The sequence below is a fragment of the Nelumbo nucifera genome, chromosome 2, assembly GCF_055504915.1.
Source record: "Nelumbo nucifera cultivar China Antique chromosome 2, China Antique-T2T, whole genome shotgun sequence".
NCBI lineage: Eukaryota > Viridiplantae > Streptophyta > Magnoliopsida > Proteales > Nelumbonaceae > Nelumbo > Nelumbo nucifera.
In genome coordinates, this window is record NC_142650.1 from 86,421,008 (window position 1) to 86,438,851 (window position 17,844).

Sequence of the window (17,844 nt, forward strand, 5' to 3'; positions counted from 1 at the left end):
AGTTGGTAATTTTGACAATTCTGGGAGAGGTGATTTTGGAACCGCGGTTTTGGCTGAGTGAGCAAAATCTTATTGATACGATACATAGGTCTAAAGGCCATTTGATAGCTGTTCACTCTTATCAAAGCAGGAAGGTGTTGCATTAACCATAACTGCAAGAGTTGGATGGGATCCTGGAAAGGCCATTTGCTCTTTGTAACTAAGTTTGTCAATCCCTTTGTTAAATGAGCCAATGCCATCGGAACCAGAGTGAATTCTTCATCTTTCTGCTATTGGAATTTTTCTAGTGCTGTTATAAGTACCAGATTCACTTTCTGTAAGTCAATAGGAAAGAGCAAATATCCTGCTACGGCTAACAGTAGAGCATTTGCTTTCCCTTTTTTAGCCTTATTGAAATCTTCACTGGGTGCTTAGTCTCACTTCTCGATATCAATAATTCCAAATCAGCTGACTGTTCATCTGGCATCACCAAGAGATTTTTCGGGCAATTAATATAGGTTGCTAGCTCATTGCGATACCCCGATTTTATTTTGGGTTTTTCCTTCTTTCTCTTTTTTTAGGAGGGGTTTCGGACTTTTCTCCTTTTTTATGGACCTTTTATTTTTTTCTTATTTTGGATTTTCCTTTCCTTTTTCCTTTTTTGTTTTTTGAATTTTCTAATCATTTGGAATTTTCTTCCATTTTTTATTTCAGATTTGTGTATTTTAGTTTCTCTTTTTTTTTTTTTTATAATCTCTCTTTTCTTTTGTATTTTGTATTTTCCCCTTTTTGTATTTTTGACTTTCCTTATTTTGTTGATTTTGGATGTTCTCTTTTTTTTTATATTTTGGATTTTTTTTCTTTCTTTTTTTCGTATTTTGGATTTTTTCTTTTCCCCCCTTTTTGGTTTTTGAATTTTCCATTTTTATCCTTTGGATTTTTTATTCTTTTTTATTTCGGATTTTCCCATTTTTTTGGATTTTTGGATTTTCTCATTTTTTTATTATTTGCTGTTTTTGTAGTTTTCTTCTTTTCTTCCTTTTTTTTTGTGTTTTTTGGATTTTCTCTTTTTTTTTATTTTTGGATTTTCTCCTTTTTTATATTTTTACTTTTTTTTTACTCCTAATAGGGCCCTTTGAAATTGATCATGCAAATGTATCACACACACGGTGGTTGACCCTAGAGTCTTGGTTAGCACACAAAAATGATGCGCATGGATTTGGGGTGTGGTATCTAGATCATGGTTGAAAGGCCACCAGTCTTCAGGCCTCCACCCATAAGGGCTTCTCAGGTTGGTGACTGGCTGAGAGCTTTCCGCCTGCCTCATCAGGTTCCTAACTAGTCCCGATGCTCTAATTGTACCGGGCTCTCTCCTAATGGGACAGTGGGTTCTAGAATTCTAGTGATGATGAATAACGCATTATAGCAACAAGGCATAACTTCAGAAACATAAATGAAAACAAGATCAAGATCGATATAGAATAGAATAAAATATTGCGTCACTAACAATCACAAAACAAACCCATCATTTATATTGCTATTTGAGAAAAAGAAGAAAAACAACCAATTATCTATTCTAGAACAACATTGAAAATAACCAATAAACTAAAGAAAATAAACTGTTAACGAAAACAAATGCCCCCACTGACCCCTTTGGCTATGACCTGACCGATTCAGAGGGCACACTAGTCATTGGTGATTTCTGGTTGCCCAAGGAAATTATTGGCCAGGTGTGCTCAGACATAACCAAGCAAGCAGAAGGGATGAAGCACCGACTACATCTCCTGACACCAAGTTTCAGTGGACCACTTCAGAATCCAATAGGGACCAAGGTAGAATTGCTTCTTCATGGGAAATGAGACCTTGGCCCTAGTACAATCAGCCGCCCTGGATTAACTTAACCTGGTCTCGCGCTAAAGCTTCGCATGGTCAAAATGGAGCAGCTACCACTTCAGAAACAAATAGCAGACACTACAATGACAAACCCTCCCTCTGTTAGAGTTTACTCAAGACAAGAACCATGACAGCCATGCTATTGCCTTAGCATGCTGACAGGAGAGGGATCCTAAGTTCCTTATCCAATGAAGGCTCTAGCTAGCTTGGGTTACAGAGTACCCACCGTGCTAGCTTGGAAAAAGGCAAGCTGTCTATTTATTTTCTGAACAAAGGTGAATATTGGGATCCAGTATCCACCTATCACACGATGTGGTGATCTGTGAGGGTGGCCGAGAACAACTCCTTCCCAACCCCATTACATACGGTTAACATCCCTTTACCCAAGCAACTTCATGTCAGTCCCCAGGACCGCAGACAAGCTTAACTTCTTTAGGGAAACTAAACCTCTGGTAAAACCAGTGGTAGATCAAATCAGAATTGACCAAAGAGTAATAAACCAGCTCAACTATCAGCAATAGAATGGCGGCAAGTAGCTTGGTATGCTGGCAAGGAAGAGGTTAGTTCAAATGGAAATAGGCCTATTCCAACCTGTCCTGCACCCCAAGGTGTTTCAAGGGCTGAGTATGGACCCAGAAGTGGGAACCACAACTCCCATTAATTACTCTAGCCAAATGCCCTACTGCAAAGAAAAAGGAGGCCATCCTTAATCTATCAGCCAACAAAATCCCCCCCACATAGCCTTATGCTTGCAAGAACCTTCATATTGATTTTTTAAGAAATAAAAGAAAGAACTAAATTCCAAAAAAATAACTCCACTGAATTTAGATCATTCAAAAGCATACTGCTACAGCTCTTGGCACAGGTTCAGACATGAGTTTTAGTTACACAATTGTGCTGGAGAGAGTTGCTCCATTAAACTCAAAGTATGGAAAAGCACAATACTACCATTGTTTGTTATAGATCTGTAGAGAAGATGGGCTGAATGGCCCATAGGCTGTTTATCCTTTTTTATTTTTTATGTTCTTTGTTGTAATGGGCCTTAATCTGGGCTTTATTCTTTCTTGTGCTATGTTTTTTAATTTTTTGCCCAAATAGGGGCCTCTCTGTAAATTATTAAAGTTTAACTTAATGAAATGGAATTAGGGGTGTAAGAGAGAAGGTAATGTTCAAAAATCTCTCTCTAAACCCTAATTGCTGCACCTTCTTCTTCTTCTTCTCTCTTCTTGAAACCTGATTTCTGCTACTTTCTATTGATTTTCTACATCTTTTTAAACAGTCCTTTCTTTTCAAAAGGTTGTTTTTCTTGGTATCAGAGCCAGGTTTGACTTTTCCCTCTTTTCACCTCTTTTTTTCTTATACACAGTGTGTATGGAGAACTTAATCGTATTAATAGTTAAAGAAACCTATTTCAGCCCAGTTATTAGTGGTTTATGGAGAGAAGGGGACTGGTTTTGTCGTATTCCTAATAGATTCAAGTGTGTTGCCCAAAACCCTAATTTTTTGGAGAAATCTGATTGCGGGCTCCACAGGGAGTTTGACCTGAGCGCTCAATGACTGAAGATCTTCTCATCCTTCATCTTGAAGATCAAATCAAGTGGATTGATGTTTTGTGAAGTCTACAAGGAGCGACTGAGATTTCTCTATTTCTCCCAGCTTCCGGGTGTGACGCAGATAGATGGTACGACTACATAGAGATTGGCTCACAACACAGTTTTTGTTCTATCTTCATTTGTTGTTATTCGAAGTTGTTAGAAGTTATTTTCAAAGTATTTAAGAAGATGAACCCTTCAGAAGTTGAAAACAAGCATGTTGCTGAATACAGACAGGTTTTGAGAGCCTTTGTAAACTCTCTACTAGCTGTGACCACAGTCAAGATAGATGGAACTAATTATCTGGCTTGGTCACAATCAGTAAAAATTCATATCTGTAGTGGAGGCAAATGGGGTTTTATCTCCGGGAGCAAGAAGGCTCATTCAAAAGATGATCCATCATATGAAAAATGGATGCAAGAAAATTATATTATTATTGGATGGCTTGTGAACTCAATGCAACTGCAGATTAGTCAACACTATTTGTGGATGAATTCAGCAAAGGAAATTTGGGATAGTGTTGCTGAAACCTATTCCTAGAAATTAAATGTGGTCAGGGTTTACAAGCTAAGAAGTGATGTGAAGAATTTGAGATAGGGAGAGAAACCATTAGTTGTGTATTTCTCAATACTGAAGTGTTTATGGCAAGAAATTGATTTGATAGAAGTTGTAGCCTGGGACACCACTAATGATGCTGAGACCTATAGGAAACTTGTTAAGAGAAACAGGGTGTTTGAGTTTTTGACAGGGCTGAATCCAGAGTATGACATCACAAAGCAAAATATTTTATCCAAGGATAGTGTTTCACTGTCTCAAGCCTATGCCTTGGTAAGTAGTGAAGAATGCATGAGACTTGTCCAGGTCCAAGGGGCTGGTCTAAATGATCACTTTGCTAATATGGGAGTGAAACCCATGGGAGTTGCAAGGACTCCAAGTAGCTCAGGGAAGAAAGAAATTATTTGTGAGTACTGTAAGAAACCAAAACACACTAAAGACAAGTGTTGGAAATTGCATCCTGAGTTTCTTCCTCTTCGATTTCAAAAGAAATTTGATAATATGAAGGCAGGGAGTGCCAATATTGTTGTTGTTTCAAATAGTGATAGACACCAAACTGAAGAGATGACCTTCCAATACATCATTCCCATCAGGATGCTTACTAATGGTGATTTCCAATACATCCTTCCCATCAACTTTAAAAACCTCTTGTGCTGAAGAATCAATCACATCAACGGAATAAACAGGATTATCATCAGTAGGATATTTCATGTCATCATAAATATTAAACTTAACAATCTTACCATCAAATTCCATGGTAAGTGTCCCCTTATGCACATCGATTTTAGTCTTGGAGGTCTTAAGAAATGGCCTTCCCAACAAAATTGGAGTTGGATTGGAAGAATCATCTTCTTCTATATCAATCACATAGAAATCGGCAGGAAAGACCAGATTATTAACTTGGACCCAGACGTCCTCCAAAACCCCCTTCAGGTGTGTAGTAGATCGATCAGTGAGTTGTAAGATCACACCCGTCTCTTTCAGTGGTCTGAGATTCATGGTCATGTAAATAGAATGGGAAATGGCATTTGTCGAAGCTCCTAGATCTAACATTGCTTTTTCGATCTGGACATTTCCTATTTTACAAGGGATAGTGAACATACTTGGATCCTTGCATTTAGGGGGTAGTCTCTTTTGGAGAATTGCTAAAACATTTCCTCCTATATGGACTTTCTCATCGCCTTTCAGCCTTCTCTTCATAGTGCACAACTCCTTGAGGAATTTAGCATAGCAGGGTACTTGCTTGATTGCATCAAGGAGGGGGATATTTACCTCAACTTTGCGGAATGTCTCGAGAATATCCTTGTCTTGCTCCTCCTTGGATTTTGCAAATCGGCTAGGAAAAGGTGGAGTGATGACTATGGCTTGGGGTTGCTTTCCGCTTGAATTTTTTTGAGGTGATGGTGTCTCGTTTTCTTTCTCTTCTTTAGTTGTATCTTTAGATGCTTCTTCCCTAGGTTCATTCAGCTCCTTCCCGCTTCTCGAGGTGATTGTGCTAGCATTCTATTTCAGATTAGCTGTGGTCTGGGAGGATAGCCTTCCTGATACTTGAGATTCCATTCGACTCATAGCAGTTGCCAATTGGTTGATCTGATTCTCTAGGGTTCGGATGCTTCTCCTTGTCTCCTGTTGAAATTGTTGAGTGTTAGTTGCAAGTGCTTTAACAATTTCATCTAGAGACATACCTGGGTTGGAAGACGAATATGGTGGAACCGGCGGTCTAGGTTGATGCTGTTGTTGGAAGCCGAAGGGCTTGGCTCCATAGCTAAGGTTCGAATGTTCCCTCCATCCTACATTGTAGGTATCTGAGTAGGGATCGTATTTCTTCTGTGGGAAAACTCCAACAACATTGGCTTGTTCATAGGGTTCATCTTGAAGTGTAGGGCACATGTCGATTGGATGTCCTGTAGATGAACAAATCCCGCAAGCCTTCACCGTTTGCATGTTACCTACAGCCATTTGACGGACAAGAGAGGTCAGACTTGCAATTTGTTGTTCTAGGAAAGAGATGTTTACCTCATTAGCATGGGCTGGAGGGTTGAGCCTATAGCCAAACTGTTGAGAGTTGGCTGCCATGTTCGAGATCAATTCTCTTGCTTGGGTAGGAGTTTTGTTCACCAACACACCTTCGCTTGCTGCATCAATCATACTCCTATCCATCGGCAATAACCCTTCGTTGAAATATTGGATAAGGAGCTGGTATGGAATCTGATGTTGCGGACAGCTGGCACAGAGTTGCTTAAATCTCTCCTAGTATTCGTAGAGAGTTTCCCCACTGAATTGTCTTATACCGCAGATCTCCTTTCTGATGTTAGTAGCTCGGGAGGCAGGGAAGAAATTTTCAAGAAGTTGCCTTTACATATCATTCCATGTGGTGATAGAACCGGAGGGTAAGTAGTAAAGCCAATCCTTATCTTTATCAGCTAATGAGAAAGGAAAGGCATGCAGCTTGATCTGTTCCTCGGTAACACCTTGAGGTTTCATGCTTAAGCATACTACATGGAATTCTTTTAAGTGTTTGTAGGGACCTTCACCTGAAAGTCCACGAAAAGTAGGGAGTAAGTGGATAAGACCAGATTTGAGTTCGAAAGGTACCGCTAGATCTGCATATTCGATGCAGAGTGGTTGTTGGTGCAGATCTAGTGCGGCTAGCTCTCTAAGAGTTCTCTCTTCGATATTGGCCATGACTTCTTCTTTAGCGTGGTTAGATGGCTCAATGATCTCTGCAGCCGACTTCACCCCGGGAGATGGGAGTGATGCTGACTGGTTGCGATGTTGCTTGACTTCTTTCCTCAATCAGCGAACTGTGTTTTCGATCTCAGGATCGTAGTGGAGCTCAGCTACACGGGAAGAACGAGGCATAAACCAAGCAAAAGGAAATAAATCTACTTAGGACGCCAATCTCCGGCAACAGCGCCAAAATTTGGTGGGTGTCGAATCCAACCAAAGATAAATAGTCTTGCTCCAATTAAATAATTTGTAGATAGTGATGAGCAAGGTCATCTCCACAGGGATTGGGTGGATTTATTTCCATGTAAACGAAGTAAGGGGGTTGTAAAGCTAAGGAAAATAAGAAAATAACAGAAAGCAAAAGATTAAATCGATGGGAGATAGCTTCCGGTTGAAGGGACAAGTTCAGCTATGATTCTTATAATTGATCCTCGATGCAAAGATAGATTCATATTTTTACGAATAAATTGGTTATATCCATTAACAAGCTCTAACGGCCAGCCTCTACTCGTATTATTCGACAACCAAAACAAGCTCTTTGATTGTTTCTCTTATTAATAGACAGTCCTAAACAAGCTCTTAGGATTTAATCTATTAATAGCATTAAGACGGGAGAGACCCAATTCTGGTCAGCGATCTCACAAGCTCGGACCGTTTAAACTAGATCATACATTTTCCTAACATAGATCGAAAACTTTTTTGCTATCAATTTCTGTTAGTTGCCACCATGATTGAACCTACCAATCATATACGAAACTGGAGGTTCAATCGATCATAATTTATTTGCATTGAATGAGAAAGGGGCCCTTCTTGCTTAATCAATAAAAATAATCCTCACAATTAATCGCAGAAAACATATGAATACCCATAAACAATGAACTGACCTAAGAATCAATTAGATCTCACAATGTTTAAAGAATCAAAGCTTCCCTAACCCTTCAACCAGAAATAAAAACTTACAGACACTCCATGATGAAATCGCAGCTTCCAGATGAGAGGGGGGTGAACTCTGCTTCTTCCTCCTTGGTTGCTGATGTCCTTGGGTGCTAGTCCGCCCCCCTTTATATAGCTTTAGGAGGAGGGGCTGTTTCCAACTCCTTTTTGGAGTTCTTTATCAAAAATAGAAAGTCCTACTTCCTAATGGGATAATGATTAATTCAGATCTAATCTTATCCTTATCTCTAAACAAAAATCCTAACCTCTTTTATCCTTCTAGAATTACAATAGGAAATTGAATCTGATAGGACTCTTTGATGTTTCTTATTCTTGCATTCATATTGGGCTTCCTCAACGAATTGGGCCGCTGCAAGGCTTCTCTGCAAACTGGGCTTCTCTACGAATTTGCTTAGAATTCGAGCCTGATTTTGACCTCAATGTAGTCTGAATATATCAAAATTCAAAACATGAAAGTTGTAGTGTTTTTCCTTATCTTTCCAATGCATCTTGAATCTTCTCAATTGGAGTCAGGATGGGAGAGTTATTCCCAAATTATCTCGCGGTGCCGAAACTGTGTAAAATTATCCGATTAGCCTTATTTTTCCCATAACGCCTTCTTTCGTGCCCTAAATCAAAATACAAGAATAGTGAGTCCAATTAGGTACTAATTAAATATAAGAGACTGAATATTGAAGGATAAAAATACGATAGTTTTTATTCTCATCAAATACCAGACAAAACTCTTTTGTCCTTCAAAGGTACTTAAGTATATTTTTCACAGCAGTCCAGTGCTCCTGCCCTGGGTTGGCCTGGAATCTGCTTACCACACTCACTGCCTGAGCAATGTCAGGACGAGTGCACAGTATGGCATACATGATGCTACCTACAACTAAGGCATAGGGAACGTCTTTCATGCCCTCAATCTCCTCAGAAGTCTTAGGAGACATCTTCTTGGAGAGAGTGACTCCGTGCCTAAAAGGAATATTTCCCTTCTTGGAGTTCTCCATACTGTATCTCTTGACAATTTTGTCAGTGTAAGCAGATTGAGATAATCCTATTATCTGCTTTGATCTATCTCTATAGAGTCGAAGACCCAGTATATAGGAGGCTTCTCCAAGATCTGTCATGGAGAATTGCTAAGAAAGCAATACTTTCACCGTAGTCAACATTCCTACATCATTCCCAATGAGTAGAATGTCGTCTACATACAAAACCAAGAACGTAAACTTGTCACCACTGGACTTCCTGTAAACACAGGGCTCATCCGGATTCTGCTCAAAATCAAACTTTTTGACAATAGAGTCAAATCGGATGTTCCAACTCCTAGAAGCATGCTTAAGTCCATATATGGATCTATTTAATTTACATACCATGTGTTCCTGACCCGCAACTACGAAACCTTGCGGTTGCTGCATGTAGATATCTTCAGTAAAATCTTCATTCAGGAATGCAGTTTTGACATACATTTGCCAAATCTCATAGTCATGGTATGCTGCTACAATTAACAGGATCCGAATAGATGTAAGCATGGCCATAGGCGAAAAGGTTTCCTCATAATCGATGCCCTCTTTCTGAGTATACCCTTTCGCCACCAGATGTGCTTTGTAGGTCTCAACCTTACCATCGGGGCCCTTCTTCCTCTTATAGATCCATTTGCAACCAATTGTTTTTACCCCGGGGGGCGGATCTACTAGAGTCTAGACTCCATTGGTCTCCATTGAGTCCATCTCAGCTCTCATGAAATCTACCAACTTCAAGGAATTTATGTCCAACATAGCTTCCGCATAAGTCACGGGATCCTCCTCACTAGTCATAGCTTCCACCAAGTAACTATCCTGGTCATAGCCAAAACGGACTGGTGGCCTGGATACCCGGGTAGATCTTCTAGGTTGGTCAATACCTGGAACCTGTGGGACACCTCCCACTGCTCCTGAGCTCTTCTCATCAAGAACAACTTCCTGATGATGATTGTTCAGATATAGTCTTCCTCCAAGAAATGGGCATTCCGACTACAGAACACCTTCTGTTCTCCTGGGTCATAAAATAGGTAACCCACAGAGCTCTTGGGGTAGCCTACAAATAGGCAATGGCTGGTCTTGGATTCCAATTTGTCCGCACTCGTTCTTTTAACGTGCGTAGGACAACCCCAAATCTTCAAGTGTTTGACACTTGGTTTCTTTCCAGTCCAAAGTTCATATGGAGTATTCAGAATCGATTTGGTTGGAACCCGATTTAGCACATATATCACAGTCTCTAATGCGTAACCCCAAAAGGATGTAGGTAACTCTGAGTGTACGAGAAGTGACCGAACCATATCCAATAAGGTCCTATTCCTCCTCTCTGAAACACCATTAAGTTGTGGTGTAGCAAGAGGAGCTAACTGTGATACTATCCCTTTGACCTTCAAGTAGTCCCTGAATTCGTCAGAGAGATACTCGCCAGCTCGATCCAATCGAAAAGTCTTAATTTCTCTCCCTAACTGTTTCTCGACTGAACTCTTTGAACTTTTCAAATCATTCAAACTTGTGTCTCATTATGTACACATGACCATACCGAGAATAATCATCAGTAAATGTAATGAAACACATGTGTTGGTTACGAATCCTAACACTCAGGGGACCACATACATCAGTATGTATAAGGTCAAGCGTGCCCGTACATCTTTCAGCCTTACCGTCAAATGGCCGTTTCGTCATCTTACCCTGAAGGCAAGGCTCACAAGTGGGAAGATCTTCTACAGTTAGAAAATCCAAAGGACCATCCTTTACCAACCTTGTGATACGATCAATGCTGATATGGCCAAGTCGGTAATGCCACAGGCACGTGGGATTAACTGTATCACGAATCCTTTTCTTGGGGATATCAGCCGACATAGTTTCGACTATGTTAGTTTCTAGAGAAGGATGGAGAACATAGAGACCATTCTTAAGTTCTCCATATGCGATGAATCTATTGTTTCTTTTAATAGTAATCGTATTACTAAAGAAGATAGAATATCCATCCGCACACAGTTTTGAAATATAAATCAAATTTCTTCTCAAATTTTGTACATAAAGACAATCTTTCAGTACAATTGATCCTTCTCTAAAAATTAATTCTACGGTTCCTATGGCCGTAGCTGCAACACTTGCAGAAGTCCCCAAGTAAAGTGTCACATCTCCTTCACTTAGCCTTCTGCTTACCTTGAACCCCTACAGTGAGTAACACGCATGAGTTGAAGCCCCAGAGTCAATACACCAGAACGCAGAAGTTACCAACAAATTGGTTTCTATGACACAGGATTCGAAATTACCTTGCTTGGATTCCAGGTATTGAGGACAGTTCCTCTTCCAGTGGCCGGTCTACTTGCAAAAATGACAGGCATCTGATGCCTTGTCTTTCCTCTGCTTCTTGGGTTTGGTGGCCTTCTTCTGGGGCTTTCTCTTTGCCCTCCTTTTCTTGCCCTTCTCGCCAGCTTCAACAAGCATGGCTAGGGGCTCATCCTTCTTGATCAGTTCTTCGGCCCTCTACAACAGATTGTTGAGTTCCTGAACGCTGACATTCAGCTTATTCATGTTATAGTTCATGATGAACGGATTGAAGGACAGAGGCAAAGAGTTAAGAATGGTGTCTATCTGTGTTACATGATCCAGCCCGGATCCAAGAGCCTCAAGCTCATTGATGTAGCCCATCATCTGAAGACAATGGTCATGAACTTGCTGGCCCTTGGACATTTGTGCAGTCATGAACTATTTCAAGACCTTTTGCTGAGTAGAATGGTTCTGCTCTTCGTACATTGTCTTTAAACTATACAATATGTCCTTGGCTAGTTCAATCTGATTGAACTGCCTCTGTATCGAATTGTCCAGGGAGGCAAGGATGTAACACTGGGCGAGGGAGTTTTTCTCCTCCCATTCCTGATAATCCCTTCTACGTGCCTCAGAAGCCCTATCTCCCGGACGTTCTAGGGCAGGATTCTTAGCCACCTTATCCAAATTTTTAGAGGTCAATACCAGCATTAGGTTATGATACCAGTCGGCATAGTTTGGGCCCTTAAGCTTATTGTCGTCCAAAAGCTTTGCAAATTGTCCATTTGCCATTTTCTGATAAAAGAGAAAGCATCAGTCCACAACCTAATTTGATTCATGTTATCTACATAGATATGGCTTTTAATCTATGTTCCATTCCCCATTTATTCATCTCTAAGATTTCCCTCCTATCTCAGTGATGGAGACTGCGAATTGTCTCTAGAAATGTGGGAAATCACATAGGGTGCATGGAGCCAACTATTTCAATTGCATAACCCCACCACCTTTCTGTGAAGGATCATATCCACTCATCATATGAGCTTTCCCTTTGGCCTCTATCAGATAAGGTTCATTGCCATTTTAGGTTAAACCTTTATGTCCAGTGAGTGCTCACCCATCATATTCGTGAATGCCAAGGTACCATGAGAGTATCCCATTTTCTGGTGAGCTCCTCCCACATCGGTCTATGATGCCCCTATCATCTTATGAAACACTCCGACAGACTCAGTAGCAAATGGATAGCCCAATTTTATGGTGCATCTCCTCATTACTGAAGGACCCATCTTCATGCTAATGATGGAAGGCCTTTAGAGAGTTCATCATATGAATCTCCCTATCACATGCACTCATATTTCAAGAGGAAACAAAAGTTACACCCTAGTTTAATGTAGGTCAAACCAAAGTGGCTCCCACTGACTTTCATAAATTCAGATTTAGGTGGGCCCTAAATGGCTAGGGATCCGCACGTATCCTTTTTAAGGGTGTGGGGCCCACCACTGAGGGAGATCATCCAATGATCTTTAGGGACACCATGGCAATGATGTGCATTCAGCCATAGTGTGCGTAAGAGCCACTATCGTATCTACATGAGCCAAGTACTTATGGCCCATGTACGTAGCACATCACACATCCATACATCACATGCAATGATAGAATTGATCCAATCAATTAATATCTGTAAAGCCCTTTATTAAAGCCCATTTTAATCCATAATATTACTGATTAATATTATCTAGGTATATGGGCTGAATAGCTGTTAGTAGTTCGGCCCATATAGCTTTTCTGCAATTAGTGGGCTTTAGCAGTTTTAACTCTTTAAAACTAGGCCTTACAGGTGTGGGCCGAATTAAGTCTCTCAATTAAACACCAATCTTGTTAGACAGTTTTGTATGCCCTTAGCTTCAATCATTTTGATGTACTTTTGTTATTTAGTGGAAATAAATAAAGTGCATGTTTGATTCATGTTGTTTGGTTTAATTCTGTGTAAAACCCTAAAACTGGACATTTGTAGAGACTCATGTTAGTTTTAAATGTTCACAGCCGTTGGATAAGTCTGGGGAGATTTATCCTGCCAAGGCTGATACTGGTGTGCCACCAAGTGTTGGGATGGCCTGTCTCAGCCATCAGGGTAAGACCCAAGGCACATACAGCATGGGATTACTTGAATCCTTGAACCGGACCAGATTTCCAGTCTTGCCCTGGACCTTGGAGATAGATGGGCAAAACTGGAAAGTTACACCTGACCCCTAGACTCGATTATGACACTTCACTAGGTGCTGGATCAGGCTGCCTTTGATATGCCAATCAGTGAGATCCTTAGTGGGGATCAAAACCTGGGTATGTTGGGGCAGTTTGAGAATTCATCTGAGTGGGTGGTCATAGTGACATAATCAGCCACTTTGTCGGACAAAGGGTAATGATCGGGAATGCACTCTCTCTGATGGAAACCAAACTGCCGGCAGTTGATTTCAATCGTTGGAATTTTGTTTTTGCAAAATTAATATATTTACATATATATATGTACGGTTTCAAAATGTTTGCAAATGGTTTTAATTCCCGGGATCCATGTGAGAGGAGAGTGCGGCACTGTTCCTTGCAGCCGAGGGAGAGGTCCTCTCTTGTCGGGCAGTGCTTGATCATTAAGGGCTGAGAGGTTAAGTGTAAGACCATTTAGGACAATACCTGATGGGCTAATCTTGCACCTGCCCACAGTCCCTGGGTTTTTATAAGATGGCTTGGCCCAGGGACCACTTAATGTAAGTGTTGGGCCCATAGGGTTCATACGATGGACTCAAGGGGTTCATTGAGATTTTCAGTGAATTTGGCTGGGCCTTGTATTAAAGGCTGGGCCGAACCCATGTGGCTGGTGTGTAGATCAATGCTTGGGTCCCACGCCATACAAAGAAGCCCAACTGGGCAGCAGATTGGAAACTAATTAAACACTGAATACTTAATGGGCCTAAAGCCCATTTCGAAGTGGGCTGATATGATCACCCATCAATGGGGCGAATTTGAGATTGAAGTTGGCAAAAAGGATTGGGCTCTTAGCCTTATCCACTCTTAGAGACCAAATTCAAATCAGATTTGAATCTGGTAACCTCCTGATAAGATCAGGAGTAAGCTAACTCTATCTGGGAAAAGGATTAAGAGTATCCCCTATCCAAATACTGATTTGGATTGGGATAACTCCTAATTAGGAGATTTCTTAATCAAGAAGAAAGGAGGAGATTTCGAATGTACCAAGAGGGAGAGAAATCAGATTTCGATCCAAGGGGTTTTGGTAAGCAAGAAGGGTTCCTGCGATTTGAGATTAGATCTCATACTCTCTAGAAAAGAAAACAGTTCAGCCTTTTCGTTTCTGGAGATCTCCTCCTGCCGCCGCCATCTGCATTGTTGCAAGATTCGATCTTTGCAGAAAAGAAAGTCAAGAAACCAGTTCTTGACATCAGTCTTGCAAGAAAGACTGAAAGAATTCAGTGTTTAGTACATCCAGGGGATTCTTGTGAAGGATCCAGTGTGTAGGACGCACCCTGCTGGTTCTGTTCCATCCACAGCTGTGTCATCTTCAGCAGGGACAGATCTTGGAGCATTCTTTGGGCGTGAACACCAACTTTGGGAGATACTGCTTCTCCGGATCAGGTATAATCCTCCCATTTATCTTTTGGTACAGATCTGGTTTGATTAGGGTTCAAGTAGATCCTTGAATATTGTATTCTAAATTCAGGGAATATGATTCCCAGTTGGGAGAAGGTAGGAAATTTTTGAAATTCGCCCCACCCATTCCGCAACCTTTATGGCGTCCATTAGATGGATCCTACCATTCTTTCAGTGGTATCAGAGCCACAGGTTCGAATCTTGAACCAAAAGAAAATCAGATCTGACCCTGCGCAGATTGTTTTCTTTTTTTTCAAGAAACTGTTTCTTGTTAAGGGCGATTGATCTGAAATTAATTTCTATTAAATCCAAAATTTATTTGGAATTGTTCTTTATTTATTTTGATTTAATGGACTGTTCAAACCTGGAGATCGCAGTGCAGTTTTAGCGCAGATGGTCTGCGCACCCTTTTTCTTTTCTATTTATTTATTTCATTCAATTCGGTCTGTAAATAATTTTTTTTTTATTTTTAGACTGAATGTATAGGATTTGATCAAGAATGTAATTAATAGAAATAGGATTTCTGTTTTTTTTTCTTGATTAAAGAAGATGGAAGAAGATGGCGGCGCTGGAGATTTGCAGATGGAGAAATCGTTTTCTGCGATTTGCAGTTTATGAAACTGCAACCCTTGTGATTAACCTCTGTTTTGCAGGTGGTGCGAACAGTCCATAATTGTTTTGTGTTTGCTAGAAATCAAAACTATTAATTTCAGATCATTCAATAATTAATTCTTGAATTGAAAATCAGTTTTGGACCATTTCGGACTAGATTGGACCAAAACTGTTTGGACCGAATCTGGGTTTCGAAAGGGGCTGTTCTCAGTCCAATTGTCTCACACTTTCGTTCCAAATCTGATGTTCAATTACAGGGATTAATTCGGCCCACCTGTAAAGCCCAGTTTTAAAGGGTTAAAACTGCAAAAGCCCATTATTGTGAGATAAGCTGTATGGGCCGAACTGCTATCTGCGATTCAGCCCATACACCTAGTGGACATTAATCGTTAATGACTTGGTTTTTAAATGGGCCGTTGAATGGGCTTTACAGCAATTAATTGATTGGATCAATTCCTCCTTTACATGTGATGTTTGGATGTTTGATGTGCTGTGACCATGGGCCATAAGTACTTGGCCCGTGATGACTCGTTGGTGGCTCTTGCGCACACCATGGCTGAATGCACATCATTGCCATGGTGTCCCTGAAGGTCATTGGATGACCCCCTCTTTGCCTGGTGGGCCCCACAACCCTGAAAAGGGATGCGTACGGAACCCCTAGCCGATGAAGGCCCACCAGAAATCTGACTTTATGAAAGTCAGTGGGAGCCACTTTGGTTTGACCTAAATTAGAACTAGGCCGTGATTTTGTTCCCTCCAGCAAATATGAATGCAAGTGATAGGGAGATCCATATGATGGACTCTCTAAAGGCCTTCCGTCATTAGCACAATGATGGGTCCATCAGTAATGAGGAAACGCACCATAAAATTGGGCTATCCATTTGCTGTTGGATCTGTTAGAGTGTTTCATAAGATGATAGGGGCGTCATAGACCGATGTGGGAGGGGCTTCACCAGAAAATGGGAACTCTCTCACGGTACCTTGGCGTAACCTGAATATGATGGGTGTGCACTCACTGACAGAAGGGTTTACCTGAAAACGGCTCTGAACCTTGTCTGACAGAGGCCAAAGGGAAACTCATTTGATGAGTGGATATGATCCGTCACAGAAAGGTGGTGGGGTTATGCAGCTGAAACAGTTGGCTTCACGCACCCCATGTGATTTCCCACATTTCCAGAGACATTTCGTCGTCTCCGTCACTGAGATAGGAGGGAAATCTCAGAGATGAACAAAATGGAAATGGAACATAGATTAAAAGCCATATCTATGTAGGTAAACATGAATCAAACTAAGGTTGTGGACTAATGATTTTGCTGTTTTATCAGAAAATGGCAAACGGTCAATTTGCAAAGCTTCTAGACGATAACAAGCTTAAGGGCCCAAACTATGCCGACTGGTACAGAAATCTTATGCTGGTCCTAACTTCTGAAAAGTTAGACAAGGTAGTGAAAAATCCTGCCCCGGAACGTCCGGGTGATAGGGCTTCTGAGGCCCGTAGGAGGGACTACCAAGATTGGGAGGATAAGAACTCCCTAGCCCGCTGCTTTGTCATTGCCTCATTAGACAACTCAATACAGAGGCAGTTCGATCAGATCGAACTTGCCAAGGACATATTGGACAGTCTAAGGACAATGTATGAGGAGCAGAACCGTTCTACTCGACAGAAGGTCCTGAAATTGTTCATGACCGCGCAGATGACCAAAGGGCAGAAAGTTCATGACCATTGTCTTCGGATGATGGGATACATCAACGAACTTGAAGCTCTTGGATCCGGGCTAGATCTTGGCACGCAAGTGGATGCCATCCTAAATTCTTTGCCCTCTTCCTTCAATGCGTTCACTATGAACTACAATATGAATAAGCTGAATGTCAGCGTCCAGGAACTCAGCAATATGTTGCAGAGGGCCGAGGATTTACTCAAGAAGGATGAGCCTGTGGTTATGCTTGCTGAAGCTAACAAATCGGGCAAGAGAAAGAGAAAGGCAAAGAAGCCCCAGAAGAAGACTACCAAACCCAAGAAGCAGAAGAAGAACAAGGCATCTGATGTCTGTCACTTCTGCAAGCAGACCGGCCACTGGAAGAGGAACTGTCCTACCTACCTGGAATCTAAGAAAGGTAATATCGAAACTTGTGTCATAGAAACTAATATGTTAGTTACTTCTGTGTCCTGGTGTGTTGACTCCGGGGCTTCAACTCATGCGTGTAACTCACTGCAGGGGTTCAAAGTTAGCAGAAGGCTGAGTGAAGGTGAAGTGACACTGTTCTTGGGAACAACTGCAAGTGTTGCAGCTACGGCAATAGGAACCGTAGAATTAGTTTTTAAAGAAGGAGTCCTTGTACTTAAAGATTGTCTTTATGTACAGAACTTGAGAAGGAATTTAATTTCTGTTTCAAAATTGTGTGCTGATGGATATACTGTTTACTTTAGTAATATGATTACTGTTAAACGGAATAATAAATTCATCGCATGCGGGGAGCTAGAGAACGGTCTCTATGTTCTGCATCCTTCTTTGGAAACTAACTTAACCGAAACTACGTCGGTCGAAAATCCCAAGAAAAGGACTCGTGATACAGTAAATCTCACGTGCCTCTGGCATTACCGACTT

The 17,844-nt window shown here is 41.1% G+C and overlaps 1 protein-coding gene across 1 annotated transcript; it reads right to left on the reverse strand.

Moving 5' to 3' along the window:
* Positions 1 to 4,553: 4,553 nt before the first annotated feature.
* Positions 4,554 to 6,179, reverse strand: LOC104589031 (uncharacterized). The gene is made up of 2 exons (XM_019196254.2): positions 5,568 to 6,179; positions 4,554 to 5,522 (listed from the first exon to the last, which is right to left on the reverse strand). Exons 1-2 carry the CDS (start codon positions 6,177 to 6,179, stop codon positions 4,554 to 4,556), a joined length of 1,581 nt encoding a protein of 526 aa, XP_019051799.2.
* Between the last annotated feature and the right edge of the window lie 11,665 nt (positions 6,180 to 17,844).

Bases quoted from the DNA above. Each gene is read 5' to 3' on its own strand.
- LOC104589031 (XM_019196254.2), bottom strand. From the start codon at position 6,179: ATGGATAGGAGTATGATTGATGCAGCAAGCGAAGGTGTGTTGGTGAAC. The intron at 5,523-5,567 runs GTATCAGGAAGG...AATCTGAAATAG, and splicing joins TGAGTCGAATGGAATCTCAA to AATGCTAGCACAATCACCTC.